This window comes from Podarcis vaucheri, assembly GCF_965113315.1.
Source record: "Podarcis vaucheri genome assembly, chromosome: 2".
NCBI lineage: Eukaryota > Metazoa > Chordata > Lepidosauria > Squamata > Lacertidae > Podarcis > Podarcis vaucheri.
The window spans coordinates 132,574,750-132,598,794 of record NC_138760.1 but is presented as its reverse complement, the minus strand read 5'-3'; the positions used below and the strand labels follow the sequence as shown (position 1 = coordinate 132,598,794).

The 24,045-nt window shown below is 47.5% G+C and overlaps 2 protein-coding genes across 7 annotated transcripts in view; both read left to right on the top strand.

Annotated features, from left to right (window-relative positions):
* LOC309525790 (uncharacterized protein) overlaps window positions 1-24,045 on the top strand; it is a 73,360-nt gene that overhangs the window by 17,930 nt on the left and 31,385 nt on the right. The window contains exon 1 of one of the 4 annotated variants that reach the window (XM_082211358.1): window positions 12,775-12,917. The exons of 2 other annotated variants lie outside the window; for them this stretch is intronic. The gene's annotated coding sequence lies outside the window, so the exon portion shown is untranslated. Of the gene's footprint in view, window positions 1-12,774; window positions 12,918-14,771; window positions 14,854-24,045 lie in introns of those variants that run through there. One more of the 4 variants, XM_082211356.1, reaches the window with a different exon arrangement.
* LOC309525781 (uncharacterized protein) overlaps window positions 1-24,045 on the top strand; it is a 46,522-nt gene that overhangs the window by 16,799 nt on the left and 5,678 nt on the right. Inside the window, exons 1-2 of one of the 3 annotated variants that reach the window (XM_082211332.1) lie at window positions 15,003-15,152; window positions 20,817-23,828. In XM_082211332.1, the coding sequence (XP_082067458.1) occupies window positions 15,029-15,152; window positions 20,817-22,354 (1,662 nt within the window). In that variant the 5' untranslated portion in view covers window positions 15,003-15,028 and the 3' untranslated portion in view covers window positions 22,355-23,828. Of the gene's footprint in view, window positions 1-207; window positions 1,812-15,002; window positions 15,153-20,816; window positions 23,829-24,045 lie in introns of those variants that run through there. The other 2 variants (XM_082211330.1, XM_082211331.1) reach the window with 2 other exon arrangements.

Below are 24,045 nucleotides of genomic sequence, written 5' to 3'. Positions count from 1 at the left end.
GGTGCTGCTCCTTATATACTACACCCAATTGCTGACACAGCTTAATCAGTACAACTCAGCAGCACCTGCTGTGTTTCACAGCTGTAAAGCTGGGTCTCATTATTTTGCTCTGGCCCTTGCTCTGGCCCCTTAAAGACACACACATCGGGTGGAACAATGATGAACCTTTACATTTAAAGTAACCATTCAACACTCTCTTCATTGCAGATGGTGATGAATTGGAAGGGAAGAACAAAGGGGATCACAACAGAATCCACATAGTGGAGAAGTCAAATAAATATTCTGGGTGTGGAGAGAACATCCGTCAGAGCTCCCAGTCCACCTCCCATCAAGGACACAGCTTCATTCGGAGGCATAGCCTTACTTCACACGAAAGAACTCACAGTGGAGAGAAATTGCATCAGTGCTTGGAATGTGGAAAGGGCTTCAGTCGGAAGGATGCTCTCACTTCCCATCGAAGAATTCATACAGGGGAGAAACCCTATCAATGCTTGGAATGTAGAAAGAGCTTCAGTCGGAAGGATACTCTCACTTCCCATCACAGAATTCATACAGGAGAGAAACCCTATCCGTGCTTGGAATGCGGAAAGAACTTCAGTCAGAAGAGCCATCTGACAACCCATCACAGAATTCATACTGGGGAGAAACCCTATAAGTGCTTGGAATGTGGAAAGAGATTCGGACAGAACTCAGAGCTCACTTCCCATCACAGAATTCATACCGGGGAGAAACCCTATCAGTGCTTGGAATGTGGAAAGACCTTCAGTCAGAGCGACTCTCTCACTTCCCATCAAAGAATTCATACAGGGGAGAAACCCTATCAGTGCTTGGAATGTGGAAAGACCTTCAGTCGGAGTGACTCTCTCACTTCCCATCAAAGAATTCATACAGGAGAGAAACCCTATCCGTGCTTGGAATGCGGAAAGAACTTCAGTCAGAAGAGCCATCTGACAACCCATCAAAGATTTCATACAGGGGAGAAACCCTATCAGTGCTTGGAATGTGGAGAGAGCTTTCGTGAGAGTCGATTACTCGCTTCCCATCGAAGAATTCATACAGGGGAGAAACCTTTTCAGTGCTATGAATGTGGAAAGAGCTTCACTCGGAGGGCCAATCTCATTTCCCATCAAAGCATTCATACAGGGGAGAAACCTTTTCAGTGCTATGAATGTGGAAAGAGCTTCACTCGGAGGGCCAATCTCATTTCCCATCAAAGCATTCATACAGGGGAGAAACCTTTTCAGTGCTATGAATGTGGAAAGAGCTTCACTCGGAGGGCCAATCTCATTTCCCATCAAAGCATTCATACAGGTCAGAAACCATATAAATGCTTCGAATGTGGAAAGAGCTTCAGTCACAACAACAGTTTCAATATGCATCAAAGAATTCATACAGGTGAGAAACCCTATCAGTGCCAGGAATGTGGAAAGAGCTTTCGTTACAGGGGAAAACTCGCTGTTCATCGAAGAATTCATACAGGTGAGAAACCCTATCAGTGCCAGGAATGTGGAAATAGCTTTCGTGAGAGGGGAAAACTTGCTGTTCATCAAAGAATTCATACAGGGGAGAAACCCTATAAATGCTTGGAATGTAGAAAGAGCTTCAGTCGAAAGGATGCTCTCACTTCCCATCAAAGAATTCATAAAGGGGAGAAACCCTAACCGTGCTTGGAATGTTTAAAGAACTAATAATAATAACAACAGATACTGGTAGGTAGCCGTGTTGGTCTGCCTTAATCAAAACAAAATTTAAAAAATTCTTAACGCTGAGCAGCTCCCAACAGACTATTGAAAACATGATAAAAAATAAAGTATTGTTGCTGTTTAGTCGTTTAGTCGTGTCCGACTCTTTTGTTAGTATCTCAGCTCACAGTCAGAGGTAACTGGCCTCCCCCAGGCAAAAGAGCTGGATACTTGATGACCTCTCCGCTGCGTCTCCCGGCAGGCAAGGTCATAAACCCGGCGATTCTCCTCATTAGACGTGAGGAAAACACACCCTCTGCTTCTCTCCCTCCCTGCATTCTCCCCAGGGAGGGGAAATGAGACAGACAGGAGTCCTATTTACATGTTTTATTCCTGTCTTTCAGCAGTACATAGGAAACGTGACTGCACCCTTCAGATTCCACCAGAAGAGTCACAACTCTCCCCTGTACTTCCAGCACAGGTCACATGACACTCTGAGCTAACATCCGGTGCTCAGTACAGAGAATAGACTCCTCCTTTTCTCCAACAGCACATCTGCAAAACACAACATCCTGTTTTGCATTCCAGCTATCTGGAGCTGGCTTTTGCCTTGCTGCTTTTTCCCAACAACCTCCCCCAAAAGCATCAATCGGCAAAACATGATCCAGAGAAGAGAACAAACAGTTGTTATACATATAACAGTCCCCTGTTGTTTCAGTTCCACCCTTGGAACTCCCCACCACCGGTTCCACCAGTGTACCTCTCTGGTTGTCTGGCTTCCAAGGAATGAGTGCTTCTGCATTACCTTGGCTTGCTACTCTCTGTTGTGCCTTTGTCTCTGACTTAGACACTGCTTTAACCTGCTTTGAGTTGTTAACAATAGCAACACATGCAACAGCTAAGTTAGCAAACTCTTTTGAGTACCTCTTTGGTGGTACACCCTTTGTAACTCTCTCAGACCTGCGTATGAGGTTCTGATCCTCTGTGCTCACTGGTTCAACCTCTGGACTTTGTTGAGAACCAGATGCAATGGGTAACAGTGGTTCTTCCTTCATCTGTGAAGGTCTATCCATTGTGTGAGATTTCCTCTCAATGACTGTTACAACTGAACTCTCTGAGCTATCAGTGTCGTCATCAGTACCACTGTAATCTGTGTAATCATCATCATCTGAATTGTCATCCGTGGGAAATGTGTGTACTACTACCCGCTCTTGTTCCGGAGCACTCTCTAGAAACTTTGTGAGAATCACCTGACCAGATTCAGACAAAATTACTCTGTAAAGACCCTTTTCATATCCCACAAAAATGCCTCTGGCATTCTTTACTCCACCTGGAGCTTCTGTTCTCACATGAGACCCGAAAACCTTGAAATAGGCAACAGAAGGTTTTCTGTGGAACAGCTTCTCAAATGGAGAACATCCCAACTCTGTTGAGACCTTTCTGACCCACACATGAAGATAGGACGCTAGCGATTCGGCCCAATAATCATGTGGCAAATGTGAACTCAGCAATTGCGCATGCATCCCCTTTTGCAATTCTTTGTTCACCCTCACACAGACACCTCTGTTCCACGCTTCGGTTGAAACAGCAATTTTGTGGTCTATTCCTCTTCCATCCAGGAACTTCTGAAACTTCTGTAACAGAAAAATTTGCTTCTCATCTGTGAAAAGACAATCAATGTTAGCATTATGCATATTTTTAACCTTGTCACAAAACTCCTGAAACTTTTCTAAAGTTTCTTGCGGTTTCTCCATCACAAAAACCCAATCCACACACAGAAGGTAAAATCGTGCACCGCCCCTAGATGGTTTTAGAGGACCAATCACATCAGCATACACCCGCTGAAATGCTCTGTCGACCTTTTTATTCACCTTCCTGGTGCTCGTGTTGGTCACACCTGCAAGAGAGATTTCATTAGAATCAGAAGAATTACATTTCATGTAATCACTTTGATCAAAAGTCAATAAAATCCAGTCCATCTTTCTCTCTGGCAGTAAGATACAGTTCTCCATCTTTGTAGATCTTGCAGCTTCTAGCATCATAGGACAGTTTCAGCCCTTTCTTTGCAATCTGCGACACACTCAGCAGATTAAATCTCAGTTCTGGAACCAGGTAAACATCACTTATAGTCAAGTTCAGACTCTCAAGATACACAGTTCCAATTCCGGTCGCTTCCATCTCTTGACCGTTGGCCTGTTTCACAGTGAAGCTTTGCTTCTTCAACGTCGAAAACAGTCCTCGGTGCGGGCACAAGTGTTTTGTACATCCCGTGTCAATTATGAATGCGTTCCCAACATCTGGCGTGGTTCCTTTCGCCATCATAGCCTTTGCAGGTTTCACCTGGCACTTGGTACAGCTTTTGCTTGACGCCTCAGGCTTCGTAGAGCTGCTCTTTGCTCCTTTTGGCTGGCGTGGCTTCCTACAGTTTCGCTGTAGATGCCCAGTCTGTCCACAATTGTAGCATTGGACAGTGCTCAATGCTGTAGCATGCTCTGCAGTAGCACCAGCAGTGGGGAGATTTGAACTCTGTTCTTCCCTCCCCCTGTCCTTCACTTCCAGTGCAGCAAGTCTGTCGTGTTCATTCAGGACGACGGCACAAACTCTCTCCGCGGTCAGGTCTTGAGCCGGAAGGGAACCAAGCTGACTGGCAACAACCTTGTAGGTCCGGTTAAGGCTGTTTATCATCATGAAGCAAAACACTTCCTCCTGTAGACGGAAATTGCGTTCCACCATCTGGAAACTTCATCTCTGTCAGGTGCGCTTGAACATCTCTATCAGGCGCTAGTCTCAGATTGGTCAACTTCTCAAAATACAGCAACGCTGAAGAACCAGCATCTCTCTGATGCGTTGTACGCAGCGTGTCCCAAACCTCTTTCGCGTGTTCTAAATTCTGAACATGCACCAACTGCTCATCTGAGACACACAGAATTATAGCAGTCCTGGCTCTCACGTTCAGTGATTCCCAACCTCTGGTTGGTGCTGCAGGGATGGGGTTTTCAATTACATCAAAAAGCCTCTGATTCTGCAGCAGGGCCTTCATCTTTACAGACCAAGATGAATAATTGTCATTATTTAAGGGAGGTGGGTAAGGCAACCCCCCTTTCTTGGCATCCATCTTGTAACCAAGCCTTCAGCTCACACTCTCAAGCAAGCTGTAAAATCCAACAGTTGTTTCCTGTCATCTCTGTAGCAGGTAAACTGCAAGTTGTTTACGCTCTTTGGCACCTGGCAGCTAAACGCTGGCTGCTATGGAAAGTCCCTTCCAAGAGCTCGTAAACTTGTAGCCAAAACACTCTGTGGTTTTGTTTCGCTTTCCCAGCCTCACAATCCAGCTTCTCTTGCCAGTAACTTTCCACAATCGTTACTTGCAACAGTGCATACTGGACTTCTTATCTCAACCACAAGAATTTGTGGAATGCAGGCTTCAGCCTCTGAGCTGCAGGCCTCTCCTTCCGGAGCTGTATTTTTCCAAAACGCAGCTTCCCCATGAACCGAGAATTAATCAATCTGCGTTCACACTTTTAGCCCGAAATGCAGCATACCTTGATCTCCGTTGCTTTGAAAACAGCTTCCTCTAGGTCCAGCCGTCTGTTCAGCCTCTGGCTGCTCTCAGATGCTTATCTCCTTCCTTGGAGTAGAGGAGGACAATTCTCCAGCCTCTCATGCAGATGTTCGATGAATCGCAACCACCGAATGCTGCCATATGTTAGTATCTCAGCTCACAGTCAGAGGTAACTGGCCTCCCCCAGGCAAAAGAGCTGGATACTTGATGACCTCTCCGCTGCGTCTCCCGGCAGGCAAGGTCATAAACCCGGCGATTCTCCTCATTAGACGTGAGGAATACACACCCTCTGTTTCTCTCTGCTTCTCTCCCTCCCTGCATTCTCCCCAGGGAGGGGAAATGAGACAGACAGGAGTCCTATTTACATGTTTTATTCCTGTCTTTCAGCAGTACATAGGAAACGTGACTGCACCCTTCAGATTCCATCAGAAGAGTCACAACTCTCCCCTGTACTTCCAGCACAGGTCACATGACACTCTGAGCTAACATCCGGTGCTCAGTACAGAGAATAGACTCCTCCTTTTCTCCAACAGTACATCTGCAAAACACAACATCCTGTTTTGCATTCCAGCTATCTGGAGCTGGCTTTTGCCTTGCTGCTTTTTCCCAACATCTTAATGACCCCAAACTCATGTTGGTAACTTCAAGAACACTGTCCAACCATCTCGTCCTCTGTCGTGCCCTTCTCCTTGTGCCTGCAATCTTTCCCAACATCAGCGTCTTTTCTAGGGAGTCTTCTCATGAGGTGGCCAAAGTCTTGGAGCCTCAGCTTCAGGATGTGTCCTTCCAGTGAGCACTCAGGGCTGATTTCCTTCAGAATGGATAGGTCTGATCTTCTTGCAGTCCATGGGACTCTCAAGAGTCTCCTCCAGCACCATAATTCAAAAGCATCAATTCTTTGGCCATTAGCCTTCTTGATGGTCCAGCTCTCACTTCCATACTTCACTACTGAGAAAACCACAGCTTTAACTATACGGACCTTTGTTGGCAAGGTGATGTCTCTGCTTTTTAAGATGCTGTCTAGGTTTGTCATTGCTTTTCTCCCAAGAAGCAGGCGTCTTTTAATTTCGTGACTACTGTCGTCACCATCTGCAGTGATCATGGAACGCAAGGAAGTAAAATCTCTCACTGCCTCCATTTCTTCCCCTTCTATTTGCCAGGAGGTGATGGGACCAGTGGCCATGATCTTCGTTTTTTTGATGTTGAGCTTCAGACCATATTTTGCGCTCTCCTCTTTCACCCTCAACAAAAGGTTCTTTAATTCCTCCTCACTTTCTGCCATCAAGGTTGTGTCATCTGCATATCTGAGGTTGTTGATATTTCTTCCGGCAATCTTAATTCCTGCTAGGGATTCATCCAGCCCAGCCTTTCGTATGATGAATTCTGTGTATAAGTTAAATAAGCAGGGAGACAATATACAGCCTTGTCATATTCCTTTCCCAAAATTTGAACCAATCAGTTGTTTCATATCCAGTTCTAACTGTAGCTTCTTGTCCCACGTAGAGATTTCTCAGGAGACAGATGAGGTGATCAGGCACTCCCATTTCTTTAAGAACTTGCCATAGTTTGCTGTGGTCGACACAGTCAAAGGCTTTTGCATAGTCAATGAAGCAGAAGTAGATGTCTTTCTGGAACTCTCTAGCTTTCTCCATAATCCAGCGCATGTTTGCAATTTGGTCTCTGGTTCCTCTGCCTCTTCTAAATCCAGCTTGCACTTCTGGGAGTTCTCGGTCCACATACTGCTTGAGCCTTCCTTGTAGAATTTTAAGCATAACCTTGCTAGCATGTGAAATGAGCGCAATTGTGTGGTAGTTGGAGCATTCTTTGGCACTGCCCTTCTTTGGGATTGGGATGTAGACTGATCTTCTCTAATCCTCTGGCCACTGCTGAGTTTTCCAAACTTGCTGGCATATTGAGTGTAGCACCTTAACAGCATCATCTTTTAAAATTTTCAATAGTTCAACTGGAATACCATCACTTCCACTGGCCTTGTTATTAGCAGTGCTTTCTAAAGCCCATTTGACTTCACTCTCCAGGATGTCTGGCTGAAGGTCAGCAACCACACTACCTGGGGTGTATGAGACATCCATATCATTCTGGAATATTTCCTCTGTGTATTCTTTCCATCTCTTCTTTATGTCTTCTGCTTCTGCTAGGTCCTTACCACTTTTGTCCTTTACCTCCCCCATTTCCCTAACACAGGGGGTGGGATTTCTTCCTCCCAGTTCCCTCCATGGAAACTTAGGGAATGGGATCCGTTCCTGCTCAGTCTCTGCCCCAGAGATTAAACGGAGCCAAGAACACTCAGAAGCAGTCATAAATCAAAGCTTCTCTGTTCAGGCTACTTGGCAGCTGCACAAACGTTCCAGGCAGCCTACTTTCACTTTTCGGCAGCCGCTGTACTCACAGTCTATCTGCTTTTTCTCTTCCGTCTCTGAAGAGGCTTGCTTCACGGTGCCGGTTTCAGGAAACTCCAACCGGGACAAAAACAGCCCCCAGTCTTTTCCAGCTGGGATTCTTTTATGGGATTCTTGCCCACATTAGTAGATACGATGGTCATTCGAACTGAATTTGCCCATTCCCGTCCATTTTAGTTCAGTGATGCCCAGGATGTCAATATTTATTATTCCTATCTCATTTTTGACCACATCCAGCTTACCAAGGTTGATGGTTCTTACATTCCAGGTTCCTAGCTCATAGTTCTGAGTTATTTAATCCCCTTCGCCACGAGAAGGCACTGATCCATGAAGAAGCCTCAAGCACTACTAAGAAGGCCCTCTGCCTGGCTCCATGTAACCGCACTTCTCGCAGTGAGGGAAATGTACTAGGAGCCAATGTAGGTCTTTCAGGACCGGTGTTATATGGCGGCAACTCCCAGTCATCAGTCCACCTGCCACATTCTGGATTAGATGTATTTTCCAGGTTACCTTCAAAGGTAGCTCCACGCAGAGTGCATTGCAGTAGTCCAAGCGGGAGATAACCAGAGCATGCACCAATCTGGCGAGACAGTCTACGGGCAGGGAGGGTCTCAGCCTGCATACCAGGTGGAGCTGGTAAACAGCTGCCCTGGGCACAGAATTGACCTGCACCCCCATGGACAGCTGTGAGTCCAAAATGAATCCCAGGCTGTACACCTGGTCCTTGAGGGGCAATTACCCCATTTAGGACCAGGGAGTCCCCCACACCTGCCTGCTCCCTGTCCCCCCCAAACAGCACTTCTGTCTTGTCAGGATTTAGCCTCAATCTGTTAAGTGCCATCCATCCTCCAACCGCCTCCAGACACTGCCGCTGCTTGTCCACCAGGTTTCTCTTACACACAGCAACCCAGGCGTTGTGGACGGGGAGGGGGGGTTGCAGTGATTTTTAGGAAGTCACTAGTTTGCACCAGGCGTCCTATTGGGAAGACCCAGTTCTCTGAGTGCATGTTCTGGAAGTTGGGCAATAGGGGCAGTACAGGATTCCTTTTGGTGTATTGACCTCTACGCTGCACCAAGGATTCTCTGCCTGAGCTACTTCAGGTCGTGGTGGATGTTCTCCTGGAGACACCTAGTTTGGTTGTCCAAGGGGATTTTAACATCCATGCCAACACGACCTTACAAGGGGCCGCTCAGGACTTCGTGGAAAGCATGGCCAACATGGGGCTGTCCCTGAATACATCTGGCCCAACCCATAGCCGCGGACATGCCTTGGACCTGGTGTTTACCTCTATGGATGTTGGTGATCTGACACTAAGTAAAAGCGAAATGAAAGAAGTGCCATGGTCAGATCACTTCCTGGTGCAACTGGATTTCTCCATGACCCTTCCCCTCTGCAGAAAAGGGTCGCGTTGTACTTTTGTCTTGTCAGGATTCAACCTCAATCTCTTAGCCACCATCCATCCTCCAACTGCCTCCAGACACTCACACAGACCATTCACTGCCTTCATTGGTTCTGATGTAAAAGAGAGGTAGAGCTGGGTATTATCTGCATACTGATGAACACCCTGCCCTAATCCCCTGATGATCTCTCCCAGTGGCTTCATATAGATGTTGAAAAGCATGGGGGAGAGGATGGAACCCTGAGGCACCCGACAAGTGAGAACCAAGGATCCCAACACCACTTTCTGGACACGGCCCAGGAGGATGGAGCGGAACTACTGTATAACATTGCTCCCATCTCCTCTAGGTGGTTGAGAAGCATGTGATGGTTGATGGTATCAAAGGCCGCTGATAGATCCAGCAGAACTAGGAAACAGCTTTCACCTTTGTCCCTAGTATGTCGGATATCATCGACCAACACGACCAAGGTAGTTTCAGTTCCATGATGAGGCCTGAATCCCTGGTTGGAAGGGATCCAAATGGTTCACATCCTCAATGCGTGCCTGGAGTTGTCCAGCAAACACCTGCTCTATCACTTTGCCCAAGAATAGAAGATCTGAAACTGGGCGATAGTTGGCCATATTAGCCGGGTCTAAAGGTGTTTTTTAAGAAGTGATTTAATAGCTGCCTCTTTCAGTGGGTCTGGGAAGGCTCCTTCGCAGAGGGAAGCATTCACCACCCCACAGAGCCCATCGCCCAGCCCTTCCTGGCTCGCTTTTATGAGCCAGGATGGTCAAGGATGAAGGAGACATGTGGTTGCTTTCACTTGTCCAATCAGCCTGTCTGCATCCTCAGAGGTAACAGGTTGGAATCGATCTCATGCAGCTTGACTAGACAGGACTCTAGCACTCTCACCCTGTCCCTGCTCCCACAGTGGAGTCTACCTCCTTCTGAATCTGAGTGAATCTGCAAAAAAACTTTGCAAAATAATAACAGGAGATCCTGGGGGCCTTTTCAGGTCCCGATGGCGCAGGTGGTTCTGTTAAATTATGAACCACCTGAAAGAGTCTCCTGCTGCTGTTTTCTGCAGATGCAATAGAGGCAGTCCCTTTTACCGTCACTATTGCCACTTGGTAGGCTTGACATTGAGCTGTAAACCGTGTCTATTCTGATTCAGAATGAGTTTTCCGCCACTTGTGCTCTAGAGGTCTCAGCCATTCTTTCATTGCCCTCAGCTCTGAGGAAAACCACGGGGCTGTCCGGGCTCCATGCAATCAGATAGGGCGCTTCAGAGCCAGACAGTCAATAGCCCTGGTTAACTCCACATTCCAGCAGGCCACCAGGGAATCAGCTGAAAGGGTTGCTGTGCATAAGAGAAACCCGATGGACAAGCAGTGGCAAGGACAGGTCCATCTGCTTCAACCAAGTCTCTGTCACGCTACCGGCACCTGAAGGAGTCTCAAAGCAACTAACATTCTCCCTTCCCTTCCTCCCCCACAACAAACACTCTGTGAGGTGAGTGGGGCTGAGAGACTTCAAAGAAGTGTGACTAGCCCAAGGTCACCCAGCAGCTGCATTTGGAAGAGCGGATACGCAAACCCGGCTCCCCGGATTACGAGTCTATCGCTCTTAACCAGTACACCACAGTGGCTCTTGTAGTAAACAACAGTATTTTTCTTTCCAAATTTAATGAGTAGGAAATCTCCAACATTTATATTATCAGGATTGGGAACATGAAAAATTGTACACTAGCAGGTCACTTCTATACGTATCAAAGTGCCCAAAACAGATATTTTCAAAAAATTAACATTTATTAATAAAACCACTGAATTTATTTAAAAATCACGTGTAATCTTGATTACTGAGTGGAATAACTTACTTGGTCTTAATAAATCTTAAGGATTTAAAACAGTGTTGGAGCACTTTTACATTTCTCATAATTGTTCATTTGGCTGCACTAAAAACACACCTACTCTTGTCGAACACCAGCAGCTAACTGGTGGGCGGCGTGGTCACAACTGTTGTACTCACACATGTATAGACGTGTTTCTCGAAACTGAAATATTGTTGCTGTATCAATGTGCCCCTTGCATCATTGTGCCCCACCTCCCCCTACATGCCAGAGAGGCTGCTCCCCTGGGCAAGGAAGGAGCAGGAATCCCTAAAGGGGAGGATCTGTATGTGATCCCATCTCTAGAGCTCACATAAACACCAGAGAGAAGGTGGCCGGGGCGTAAAAGGCAAAAGCATTGGCCTCGAACGCAGGCCTCAGGGACGCTTTTCCCCGTTCCCCCCATAGAGACCTGGGACCCCTTCTCCAGGAGGGACCTCCAAGGAGGAGGAAGCCAGGGCGGATCAGTCCCTGGACGTTGGAGGCAATGCCTGGACTCCTCTGGAAAGATGCAATATAATGTTCCTTTCCCCACTGGCCAGGAGTCTGAGCTCCATTTGGGGTTGTCATTCCGCACCCCAAGGTTCCTCCAAGGCCTTGGGGAAGGAAACTGAGGCAGGCTCTGCTTGCTCCCCAGGGCCCTGCAGGGGATTGGGGGGGGGCTGTGTCTTCCTCTGGCCATGGCACCCCCAGGAAGCCTTGAAGAAAGGCAGGAGACCCTCAGCAGAGAACAGCCATGTTCTTCTCCGCAATGGCTTCCTCTTCTGAGAGCTCCCTCTCTTTATTCTCTGGGCTGGACTGGGAGGACCCCAGTTCAGCCAGTTCCCCTCAGTCTCCCCACTGGGTTCCAGTGGCCCCCTGAGACCTGCAGGGATCTGGAGTGGAAGCGACTTCTCCTGTTGAACTACCGCCTGAGGGGGAAGAACAATCGAGGGCCGCCCAGAAAGGGCTCCTGGGACCCTGAGGAGCCAGAAGGGGTCTGGCGAGGAGCAAGGCTGTTCTGCGGAGGCAAAGCCATCATGGCAGGAAGGCGGCTGAGGACGCCCTGTGAGCGCTGGCCCCCGAAGCTGCCACCCTCCTTCGCTGGGAGGAGAGACCCCTGAGAGCGTGGGACCCCCGAGGTCCACAGGGAGCCATGACGTCTCTGCGAGCGGCTGGGGCCTCCAGATGAAACAAAATGGCGTTCCCGCCTTTTTCGGAAAAGAGCGGGAAACGCCATCTCCTGGCCCTGCCGCCTCCATGGGTTCCTCCTGGGCCTGCTTGGCCATGGGGGGGGGGGATGCAGCTGCCCAAAAACTCTTCCCTTCCCCAGACATTGGGGTGGGGGGGCATTAAGAGAAGGAGAAATGAAGGAGAAGCTGGGAGGGGGAGCAGCCAAGAGGGAAACTCAGGGGGGAAACTCCCTCAGGAAACCTGGCAAAGGAGAGGACGAGGCCCAGGGGAATCTGAAAGGGGATTGGCCAGCTCTCAAATGGAGAGGCTTCTGATTGGCCCTGCTCCGGGGTGAGAAATGGGGTCACATGGTTCTGAGAGCCCAGTATAAACTGGTTTTCTGACAGGAAACGCAGGGAAGGGATGGAGTTGGGAAGGGGGGGGGGAAGAGTCCCAGAGTGGGGGGGGCTGCCCCGTGAGCAGCATGTGCCCCTCTCCCCCCCCCCAATAGTGGGCTTCGCCTTTCCTGCCTGTGGTGCTTTTACGGGGGGGGGGCTTCCACACCTCCCCCCCCCAGGAAGGCGTGTCTGTTTCATTCCCCGCATGGGACACTTCCTCATCTGTCTCTCTTCCTGGGCTGCAGAGATTATTTCCGGAGGGGGAGGGATCTACTGGCTGAGAAGCCCCCCCCATTCTTCCCCCCACTCGCTGATCGGGAGGGTGTTTTGTTTTTTTGAGGGGTGTCTTGATGGAGCCATTTCTTAGCCTCTTCTCCCTCCCAGCCTTTCCTTGGGATTCAGGAGCCTCTATGTTGGAGGAGGGGGAGAGCCAAGGTAACCCCCCCCCATGGCCACCCCCGTCTCTCTTTCGGTTAGTCTGGATCAGATGTGGACTCCTTGGGGCAGAGTCCTTGGCACAGACGGGAGCAGCCCCTTGAGCGCAGAAGCAGAAGCAGAAGCAGGAAAACTGCGGAGAGGGAGGGGGTGCCCTCGGCTTTGCAAGGGTTAAAAGGAGCAAAGCTGGGTTCCTAGAGAGGACAGGAAGTGAAGTGGGGTCAAGGTCCTCCATGGCTAAATTCCCTCCCTCCCACATCCCTTCCTGCAAGCCGAGAGGAGGTTGCTTTCTTCTCTCTCTTTTGCAAAAGCTTCCTTGGGGCCCCTCCTGGAATCCGTGAGTCTCCTCTCTCTTCCCCCTGAGGATGTCCTGGGAAGTCGGGGGTCCTAGAGGTGCAGGGAAGGGGCATGGGGGTCCCTGTTCAGATCATGCACGGTGCGGGGAGAAGAGAGAAGAAGAGGAGGAGTTTGGATTTGATATCCCACTTTATCACTCCCCTTCAGGAGTCTCCAAGCGGCTAACATTCTCCTTTCCCTTCCTCCCCCACAACAAACACTCTGTGGGGTGAGTGGGGCTGAGAGACTTCAAGAAGTGTGACTAGCCCAAGGTCACCCAGCAGCTGCATGTGGAGGAGCAGGGAAGTGAACCCGGTTCCCCAGATTACGAGTCCACCGCTCTTAACCACTACACCACACTGGTCCTCGCTTGTCCTCTCGGCCAAGCCAGGGAGGGGAGGAGTTCGCAGGAGGTCTGCAGCTGTGTCCTTCCTTGGGATCCAGATGCCGCCTTCCTTTTTGGGGAGGGGGCTTTGGGTCAAGAAAAACGGGGCATGCAGATAAACCCCCTTCAGACTGAGAAGTCACATTTGTGAACAGAGGCTGCAGCCAGAAGGGAACATTTGCACATGGGGGGAGCACAGGGAGAAGAAAAGCCCGTCTGCATCTGCAGCGGCACAACCGGACCACTTCCTCTGTCCCAGATGCAACAACACGTGTCTCTCCCCTATTCAGGCTAAACAAGTAGGCGAACTAATGTCAAAGCAGATTTTAGATGTATTTTCAGGAAATGCTAAAGCAAGGATAAAAGACTCCTTCTCCCAACATTCTGGGACAAATGAGCAATTATCAATAACTGGGTGCCTTGTGCTACTAACAGAGGACATGGAATGCATAAAATCCTTTCCCCCCCTGACTGTGATAAAATCCTTACTATCCTGATAGGTACTTGTAAAACCTTCTGGGAGAACATCTAGCAGAGGGTCTGTGGGTTTTGATAAACAAGAAATGGAAATTGGTGTTATCTCAAAATAGACTAGTTCTGTCAAGCTACCCTACGCCTTTGGGAATCTTGTCAGAAGAGGAGTGCAAAGCTCACCTCAGGAGTTTTTTTAAAGGGTCTACATGCCTGGTGTCTTAAGAACAGAAGAGATTTAGGACATGTGGAAGATCTATATTTTGATGGCTTCCATGCCAGGGTGGAGGCCACATTTTGGGACTGGAGACTTGCGAAGATGGTGTATAAGCACAGACGATATCTAAGGAGGAGGGGTGTATTAGTTTCCTGGTATTTAAAAAATGTGGCATCACCGGCTCCTCTGCTTCCACATATAGATTTGGTCCCCATGCAACTCTTGACAGAGGCAGATACGGCTACACCATCTGCCTGGCTTGTGATGAGAGAGCTCAAAGATTGTGAACAGGGCTCTCCACACAAAGCACCTAGAATGGCATGGGGGCACCTGCATGTAATATCTACTCTGCTCTTTTCTGCCCATGCTCTGGGGTTGAAGTTTTCAGGCTTGGGGACAGGATGGTGACTGGTTTTTGCACCAAGTTCTGTCAAAGGGATCTATTCTCAGGTCACTACTGTGCAGACCGTGCCAGCCTTACGAAGTGGAGTGAGGAGCAAACAGAGGAAATTGGAATGACTGGAGATGTTTAGAAATGGGGCTTCTGTTGGGAAGGGGCTGCCCCATTTGTGCTTCTCCAGGGGCAGGAGAATATCTAGGCAGGAGAATCCCTGCAGGGCCTCTGAGGCTCCCTTTGCTTCTTCCTCTCTCCCAGGACCCTGCAGCTTGTGGCTTCTCAGCTCCTCAGGAAGGATTAAAGAGATGGATCCTGCAAAGCTTGTAATGATGGAAGGGGGAAGATGGACGGTTGACCTGGTCAGGTTGTCTCCTGCGTCCCTCCCCACAACCTCTGAGCGTTCCCTCCCAGGGACCTCCGAGAGATCTGGTGAGTCCCAAGGGAGTGGAGATGGGGACCTGGATGGATGGAGCCAGAGAGGTATTGGGTTTTGCTCAGCTTGGGGGTGGGAGGAGGCAGGCAGGCAGATGGAGATGGAGAAGGAGAGCAGTTTATTGGGCTCCTCCACCTGCTTCCTGCCTGCGCCTTTGTAATCTGCAGGCATTTTGAGCTAGGAATACAGCTGAACCTCAGAAGTCGAACAGAATCCCTTCTTGAAGCCTCTTCGACTTCCGAGGCACGACTTTTGATTGCTCTCGCAATTGTTTTTTTTAAAAAAGATATTTATTAAAATTTTCAAGAAATTACAAAGTAAAAAAAGAGAAGACAAAAATACAAAAAAGAAAAATTACAAAGTAAAAAAGAAAAGACAAAAATACAAAAAAGAAAAATGCAAAGTAAAAATAGTTTTAAAAAAAAACAATTCTGTCATAACATATTTTTCATTTGCTTATTTCCCGGACTTCCTCATGCCTTCCTTCTATGTATTCCAGTTCCAATTATTATTTCAGCAAATCCCTCCCCTTTTTATTCATCTTAATCTTCAATTTTTAAATATTATAAGAATATTTTTTTAACCTATTAATATTACCTTATAGCATTACAGCTAAAGACCATTTAGTTTCAATCCAACATCATTCTAACATTCTTTAATTTTACAGTATTTCCGTAAATAGTCTTTAAACTTTTTCCATTCTTCTTCCACCGACTCTTCTCCCTGGTCTCGGATTCTGCCAGTCATTTCTGCCAGTTCCATATAGTCCATCACCTTCATCTGCCATTCTTCCAAGGTGGGTAGATCTTGTGTCTTCCAGTACTTTGCGATGAGTATTCTTGCTGCTGTTGTGGCATACATAAAGAAAGTTCTGTCCTTCTTTGGCACCAATTGGCTGACCATGCCCAGGAGAAAGGCCTCTGGTTTCTTCAGGAAGGTATATTTAAATACCTTTTTCATTTCATTATAAATCATCTCCCAGAAAGCCTTAATCCTTGGGCACGTCCACCAAAGGTGAAAGAATGTACCTTCAGTTTCCTTACATTTCCAACATTTATTATCGGGCAAATGATAGATTTTTGCAAGCTTGACTGGGGTCATGTACCACCTGTATATCATTTTCATAATATTCTCTCTTAGGGCATTACATGCCGTAAATTTCATACCTGTGGTCCACAACTGTTCCCAGTCAGCAAACATAATGTTATGTCCAACATCTTGTGCCCACTTAATCATAGCTGATTTAACCGTTTCATCCTGAGTATTCCATTTCAGCAGCAAGTTATACATCCTTGACAAAGTCTTAGTTTTAGGTTCTAACAGTTCTGTTTCTAATTTTGATTTTCCCCCAATGGAGTATGAATCATGAGCGACAGTGGGTTTTCTTTGGGAAAACAGGTTGCAAACAAACTTTTCAACAAGAAATTTTGGTTCTTATTCTTCCACTGAAATGGAACAAGCAGTGCTGTTGTTTTTTCTATTAACTTGAATACGGATTCAAGTTATAAGCTGTATGCTGTTTAGGTTTAAGGTTACTTCCTTTTACACATTTTCCATGGATCAGACTTCTGCACACAAATTTCTGGAATTGAATCCTAATCCTGCGTCCTCCATGTGTTGCCTTTTTCTTTTCTTTTTGGAATAACTTCTGTTTGCTTTTAAAAACAAGGATCATAGGACCACTAAATGATGAAATATGTAGACCAGGGTCAGCAATCTACCATCCTCGGGCAGCAAGCAACTCACGGGGGTCATTTAACCGGCCCCTGAGCCGCCCCCAAGCCGTCCGCTTGGTGAGTCCCGTGTCTACACACGTGATCCTGCCCACGGAGCGATCTCCGTGAGAGTGAGCCAGCCCAGGCGAGGTAAAGCTTGCCAACCCCTGATGTAGACCGGGTCTTCTCATGTCATTTGTATATCTCAAAACTAGCAGAATCTATTTGCAGGCATATCTGTAACATACGATTCATCATTAGCGGTCAGTGTGTGAGTTCTGGGTTCATGAAATGTTTTAAACTGGAACAAAAAATGAGGAAACAGGAAAGAATAGAGAGCATTCAACATTGCATAGCTGAACGCCTAGTCAGGAGCTCTTGTGGCTGTTGTGCTTAGATAAAGTGTGAGTTATAGTCACTTTTCCTCATGTTTCCAATGAAACAATACGGAGTTGCTCTCCTCATGAACAAGGGAGGGGGGTTCAAACTGAAGAAAGTGATTTACGTATAAATTTAAATTTAGACCAATCAGATTGAGGCAACTGCTGATGGCGTGTAGGTTTCACAGACAAGGCATGGATCCTGTCCAAAGAGCTCTGCATAAGGAGGTAAAGGAGGAGAATCGTAGGATCATGAACCCTCTCAGTAAAACTCCCTGTAAACCTTCCTGACCTCTGCTCTGTGTAACGAACCTTCACTATTTTGATGGAGATGAAAAGCTGAGCAGTTGGCTCCTTACTTCTCTCGCCCTGACCTGGCCACTGTGATCCACGCGACAGTCACCTCCAGGCTTGATTATTGTAACTCACTCTACGTGGGGATGCCCTTGAGACTGACCCAGAAACTCCAGCAGGTACAGAATGCCGTGGCAGGACTCTGTGGTGGGTCTGGAAGCCTTTCACAAGAAATACCTCTGCTCACTCAGAGATATATTTGCATTCTTTATTTACATACTGTCAGAGCTGCAACCAGATCCCAGCTCACTTAGGACCACGCTGGCCAGCGTTCACTTTATAAGAGTCTTTATTGATTTACAGGTTTCATTTTCGAACTGCAGCGTGCAGCTCTACGTCTTTTACTCTAGACCGACGAAGTCCCGTCTGACTCCCCGCCTCCTGCACACCAACTTAATACCCTAGCCTTGCTCCACCTTCTGCGCCTTTCCCTCCTCCGCTGGGTCTCTCTGCCCCCCGGGGTTCCCTCCTTCCTAGACTCTTCTGACGCTGACGAGGACCCCCCGGACCCTTCTGCCTCCTTGCGGTGGGCTTTGGGACCTGGCTCCCTTTCCGGGCTGCTTACGGCGCCAGCTTCCGCTGCATTTGAACTTGGCGCGCGCGCCCAACCCTCTACCTTCCTCTTGACCGTTTCCTCGCTCCCTGATGAGGGCGTGACCACTCCTGACTCATGCCCTCCCTCCTGCTGAAAGCCTCCGGAACCCGATGCCTGTTCCCCTTTCTCCCCGCTGCTCTCAGCTGGGAACGTTGGTCCCGACTTCCAGCTGCTGCTCTCTGAACCCTCTCTGGTCCCTTCTTCCTGGGGTGTCCCCCTGGGTCCCCCCCTTGCTCTGACCACTGGTGCTCCCTTCTGAGAATCTTCTGACTCACTGGACAGGCTCGGAGATCTCGGGTCGTCATCATCACTCATCTTCCCTTCGGATTCCTCCCCCTCGCTCTCTGTTTCCTCCCTGTCCCGCGTCTCTGCTCCTGAACCCCTGACACATACATATTTACACGGTACAGGACATAGCTTCATGCATTTGAATCCTCGGTAGCAGATCCAGGCAGTGGGAGCTTTTGGCTCCTCCTCCAGCAGAGGAGCTTGGGAAGCCCCAAGCACCTCCTTTGTTCCCTACATTTTAACCCCCTTCTGTCCTGTGCTGAAGGAGTGGGCATTGACTCTCTCTCTGTCCTCCCTCTGAACTGGTTGAGTGGTGTTGATGGTCTCCAGCATCCGGAGGCATCCTCGCCGCTTGAGTTCCTTCCGCTTACTTGTCCTCCTCTCCCTCTCCTGTCTTTTCTAACGGCTCTTGTTCTTCCCCCTCCCTCAGCTCTGGGGCATTCCCTGGCAGCCCCGTGACAGACTCCTTACGGGGTCCTCCCAGCAGGATCACATTCACCCAGTGCTATGCCAGCTGCACTAGCTCCCGCTGGAGTACAGGGTCAGGTTCAAGGTGCGGGTTTTAACCTTTAAAGCCCTATACAGCCTAGGACCCTCATACCGCCTCTCCTGGTATGTCCCACGGAGGACCTTACAGTCTTCAAACAAAAACATATTGGAGGTCCTGGGCCACAGGGAGGTTAGGCTGGCCTCAACCAGATTTAGCAGTGGCTCCAATCTGGTGGAACGCTCTGTCACAAGAGACAAGGGCCCTGCGGGACTTGACATCTTTCCTCAGGGCCTGCAAGACAGAGCTGTTCCACCAGGCCTTTGGCCAGGGCACAGTCTGACCCCCTCTCTCCTTCTGTAATCTTCATAGAACTCTAACCTGGTGGTTGCTATTAATATGATTCTGAATTAATTCTAAAATGTATTTTAATTAATTGACTGTGTGATTTTATGATTTTTTTACCTGTTGTTAGCCGCTCTGACCGTGGCTTTGGTCGGGAAGGGTGGGATACAAATAAAAATTTATCATCATCATCATCATCATCATCTGGGATTCCAAGATCCTCACCGTGAATCCTGAATGGAGGGATATCAACTGTTTTCTCTGTGAATATTCTTCATTTCGTCAAGCTTTTTTAAGCAATGACCAGGCTTTTTTGAACTACCCAGGCCTTTTTAAATGCCATCTTCAGATTTTTTAGGGTAGTTGAAGTAAGTTCTGTCAGGTTTGTTGTTTTTGTTTTTGCTTTTGTCTTCATTTTATTGACCAAAGAGATGACTGACCTTGGAGATGAAGATAATTCCATGACTGAGCCAAACATTATCTATCCCAGATAAAAGCCAAGTAATATATCAGTAAATATCAGCCAACAAAGGTAGTAAAAATAATAGTAAGGCCTCATAACTAATTATTTTCAGTTCTTCCTCTATCACAAGTGTAGTGGGTATGAGTTACTCGTGCGTAAACTGGTGCCTCTCTAGGCTTAGCGGCTTAGAAAAAGGGGGGGAGGGGAAAAACCCAGCAGGAACTCGCAAGACATTGTCGTCTTGCGAAGCAAGCCCATAGGAAATTCGTTTTGCCAATCACCTCCAAAACGGAAAACTCTTTCGTCTAGCGAGTTTTCCGTCTTGCGAGGCATTCGTCTTGCGGGGCACCACTGTATTTAATTGCTCATCTTCTAACATTATGTATGCCATCAAATGCCAACAGTGCCCTTCAACTCTCTGTATTGGACAAACAGGCCAAGCCCTACGCCAAAGGATAAATGGACATAAATCTGATATCAGGAATTACAAGACAGAGAAACCAGTAGGAGAACACTTCAGTCTCCCAGGACATTCTAAACAAGATCTCAAAGTAGCTGTCTTATTACAAAAGAATTTCAGAAATAGACTGGAAAAAGAAGTTGCTGAATTGCAACTTCTTACCAAACATAAAACCCTGGAGAGACCTGGTCTGAATAGAGACATTGGATTCTTATCTCATTATTCATGGTATATGTAGCTATTTTTAGCCATCTCACCCCTTGCTTTTCCTGGAAGACCAATTGCAGTCGTTAATAGTCATCAACAGATTTACCACACGTATCAGCCAATCACCCATTCCCACCACCCTTCTGAGTAATACCCTTCCCCACCCTCTCACTATATATAAGGGTCTGGTGACTTCTGTTTCAGTGTATCTGAAAAAGTGTGCATGCACACAAAAGCGCATACCAATAACAAACTTAGTTGGTCTCTAAGGTGCTACTGGAAGGAATTTTTTAATTCATTAACATCTTTCAATAATCTGGTGAATAATCTTCCTGAGGCTCTAATTAGCTTCTCTCTTCATTGCAGATGGTGATGAATTGGAAGGGAAGAACAAAGGGGATCACAACAGAATCCACACAGAGGAGAAATCAAATAAATATTCAGGGTGTGGAGAGAACATCCGTCAGAGCTCCCAGTGCACCTCCCATCAAGGACACAGCTTCATTCGGAGGCATAGCCTTACTTCACACGAAAGAACTCACAGTGGAGAGAAATTGCATCAGTGCTTGGAATGTGGAAAGAGCTTCAGTCGGAAGAATTCTCTCATTTCCCATCAAAGAATTCATACAGGAGAGAAACCCTATCAGTGTTTGCAGTGTGGAAAGTGCTTCTGTCAGAGGAGCAATCTGACAACCCATCAAAGGATTCATACAGGGGAGACACCCTATAAGTGCTTGGAATGTGGAAAGAGATTCAGACAGAGCTCAGAGCTCACTTCCCATCACAGAATTCATACAGGGGAGAAACCCTATCAGTGCTTGGAATGTGGAAAGAGATTCAGACTGAGCTCAGAGCTCACTTCCCATCAAAGAATTCATACAGGGGAGAAGCCTTATCAGTGCTTGGAATGTGGAAAGAGCTTCAGTCAGAGCAACAGTCTCACTTCCCATCAAATAAATCATACAGGGGAGAAACCCTATCAGTGCCTGGAATGTGGAAAGAGCTTCAGACAGAGGCAAGGTCTCACTTACCATCAAAGAATTCATACAGGGGAGAAACCCTATCAGTGCTTGGAATGTGGAAAGAGCTTCAGTAACCGCCAAATTCTCACTTCCCATCGAAGAATTCATACAGGGGAGAAACCCTATCAGTGCTTGGAATGCGGAAAGAGCTTCAATTGGAGGACTAGTCTTACTTCCCATCGAAGAATTCATACAGGGGAGAAACCTTTTCAGTGCCATGAATGTGGAAAGAGCTTCATTCATAAGAATACTCTCACTTCCCATCAAAGAATTCATACAGGTCAGAAACCATATAAATGCTTCCAATGTGGAAAGAGCTTCAGTCACAGCCATGAACTCACCATCCATCAAAGGATGCATACAGGTGAGAAACCCTATCAGTGCCAGGAATGTGGAAAGAGCTTTCGTGAGACGGGAAAACTTGCTGCCCATCGAAGAATTCATACAGGGGAGAAACCCTATCAATGCTTGGAATGCGGAAAGAGCTTCACCCAAAGGGCCCATCTCCTGAGCCATCAAAAAACTCATACAGGTCAGAAACCCTATCAGTGCCAGGAATGTGGAAATAGCTTTCGTGAGAGGGGTAAACTCATTTCCCATCAAAGAATTCATACTGGGGAGAAACCCTATCAGTGCTTGGAATGTGGAAAGAACTTCAGTCGGAGGGATAGTCTTACTTCCCATCAAAGAATTCATACTGGGGAGAAACCCTATCAGTGCTTGGAATGTGGAAAGAGATTCAGTCAGAGCCACAGCCTCACTTCCCATCTAATAAGACATACAGGGGAGAAACCGTATCAGTGCCTGGAATGCGGAAAGAGCTTCAGATGGAAGGTTAGTTTCACCTCCCATCAACAATTTCATACAGCAGAGAAACCATAACTGTTAGAGGGTTTTTTTTCCTCTGGTAGCAGATGACAGAAGACTGTCTCAACATAAAGATTTATGACAAAGCAACAAACAGCAAAGCTTGTGGGTGTTTTTCTGCAGGCAAAGTTCAAACTGCAACTTTTCCTTCCTAATCGTGACCAGCAGTAACTGCCCAAAGCTCACAGAAACAGTTCTTAAAGGTACAAACATCCTTACTGTTTCTTTGAAGAATGACTCCCAACACTAACAGTGCTTGGAATGTTTAAAGAACTAATAATAATAACAACAAGAGATACAGCTAGGTAGCTGTGTTGGTCTGCCATGATCGAAATAAAATAAATTCTTCCAGTAGCATCTTAAAGGCCAACTAAGTTTGTTATTGGTATGAGCTTTCATGTGCATGTACACTACTTCAGATACCAGGCATGAATAAACTTAGTTGGTCTTTAAGGTGCTACTGAAAGATTTTTTTAAAAAAATAATAATTTATTACTTGTACCCTGCCCATCTGGCTGGTGTCCCACAGCCACACTGGACAGCTCCCAACAGAATATTGAAAACATGATAAAACATCAAGCAGAGTTGTTGCTTAGTCGTGTCTGACTCTTTGTGACCCCCTGGACCAGAGCACGCCAGGCATTCCTGTCTTCCACTGCCTCCCGCAGTTTGGTCAAACTTATGCTGGTAGCTTCGAGAACACTGTCCCACCATCTCATCCTCTGTTGTCTCCTTCTCCTTGTGCCCTCCATCTTTCCCAACATCAGGGTCTTTTCCAGGGAGTCTTTTCTTCTCATGAGGTGGCCAAAGTCTTGGAGCCTCAGCTTCAGGATCTGTCCTTCCAGTCAGCACTCAGGGCTGATTTCTTTAAGAATGGATGCGTTTGACCTTCTTGCAGTCCATGGGACTCTCAAGAGTCTCCTCCAGCACCAGAATTCAAAAGCATCCATTCTTCGGCGATCAGGCTTCTTGATGGCCCAGCTCTCACTTCCATACATAAAACCATAGCTTTAACTATACGGACCTTTGTCAGTAAGGTGATGTCCCTGCTTTTTAAGATGCTGTCACGGTCCAGTCTATGGGCAACCGAACTCCCGGCTGAGGATGTTGAGACTGGGGGCAAGATGGCAGGGTGGGAGCAGGAACGAGAGTCCAGAAGCCAGAGGTCCAAGGGTCAGGAAGCAGGGAGTCACGAAGTCAAGGGTCGGGAAGCAAGAAGCCAAACACAGCAAGGCAGGAAACGTGTTGCTGTGGCAAAGAGCCGAAGGGAAATGCTGACCTTATATCCCTTCCTGGCTCTTGCCACCAGGTGCTGTGAGTTACTCACTTGTGCGGCTGCGCCTTGCCTCTTCAGAACAAACTTAGGAAAGCCCCAGTCCTGCAAAGTCATTCTGGTCACAGGGCCTGGCTCCTGCATGCACTCCTGACACTAGGTTTGTCATTGCTTTTCTCCCAAGAAGCAGGTGTCATTTAATTTCGTGACTGCCGTCACCATGCTCTGTCACAGGAGACTAGGGCCCTGCGGGACCTGACATCTTTCTGCAGGGCCTGCAAGACAGAGTTGTTCCACCAGGCCTTTGGTCAGGGCGTAGCCTGACTCCCTCCTCTGGCAACCTGCACAGAATTTTGCTTAATTGGTTGCCATCAATTTGATTTAATTAATTTTTATAATGAAATATTTTTAGATTGTGTAATTATTTTACTGT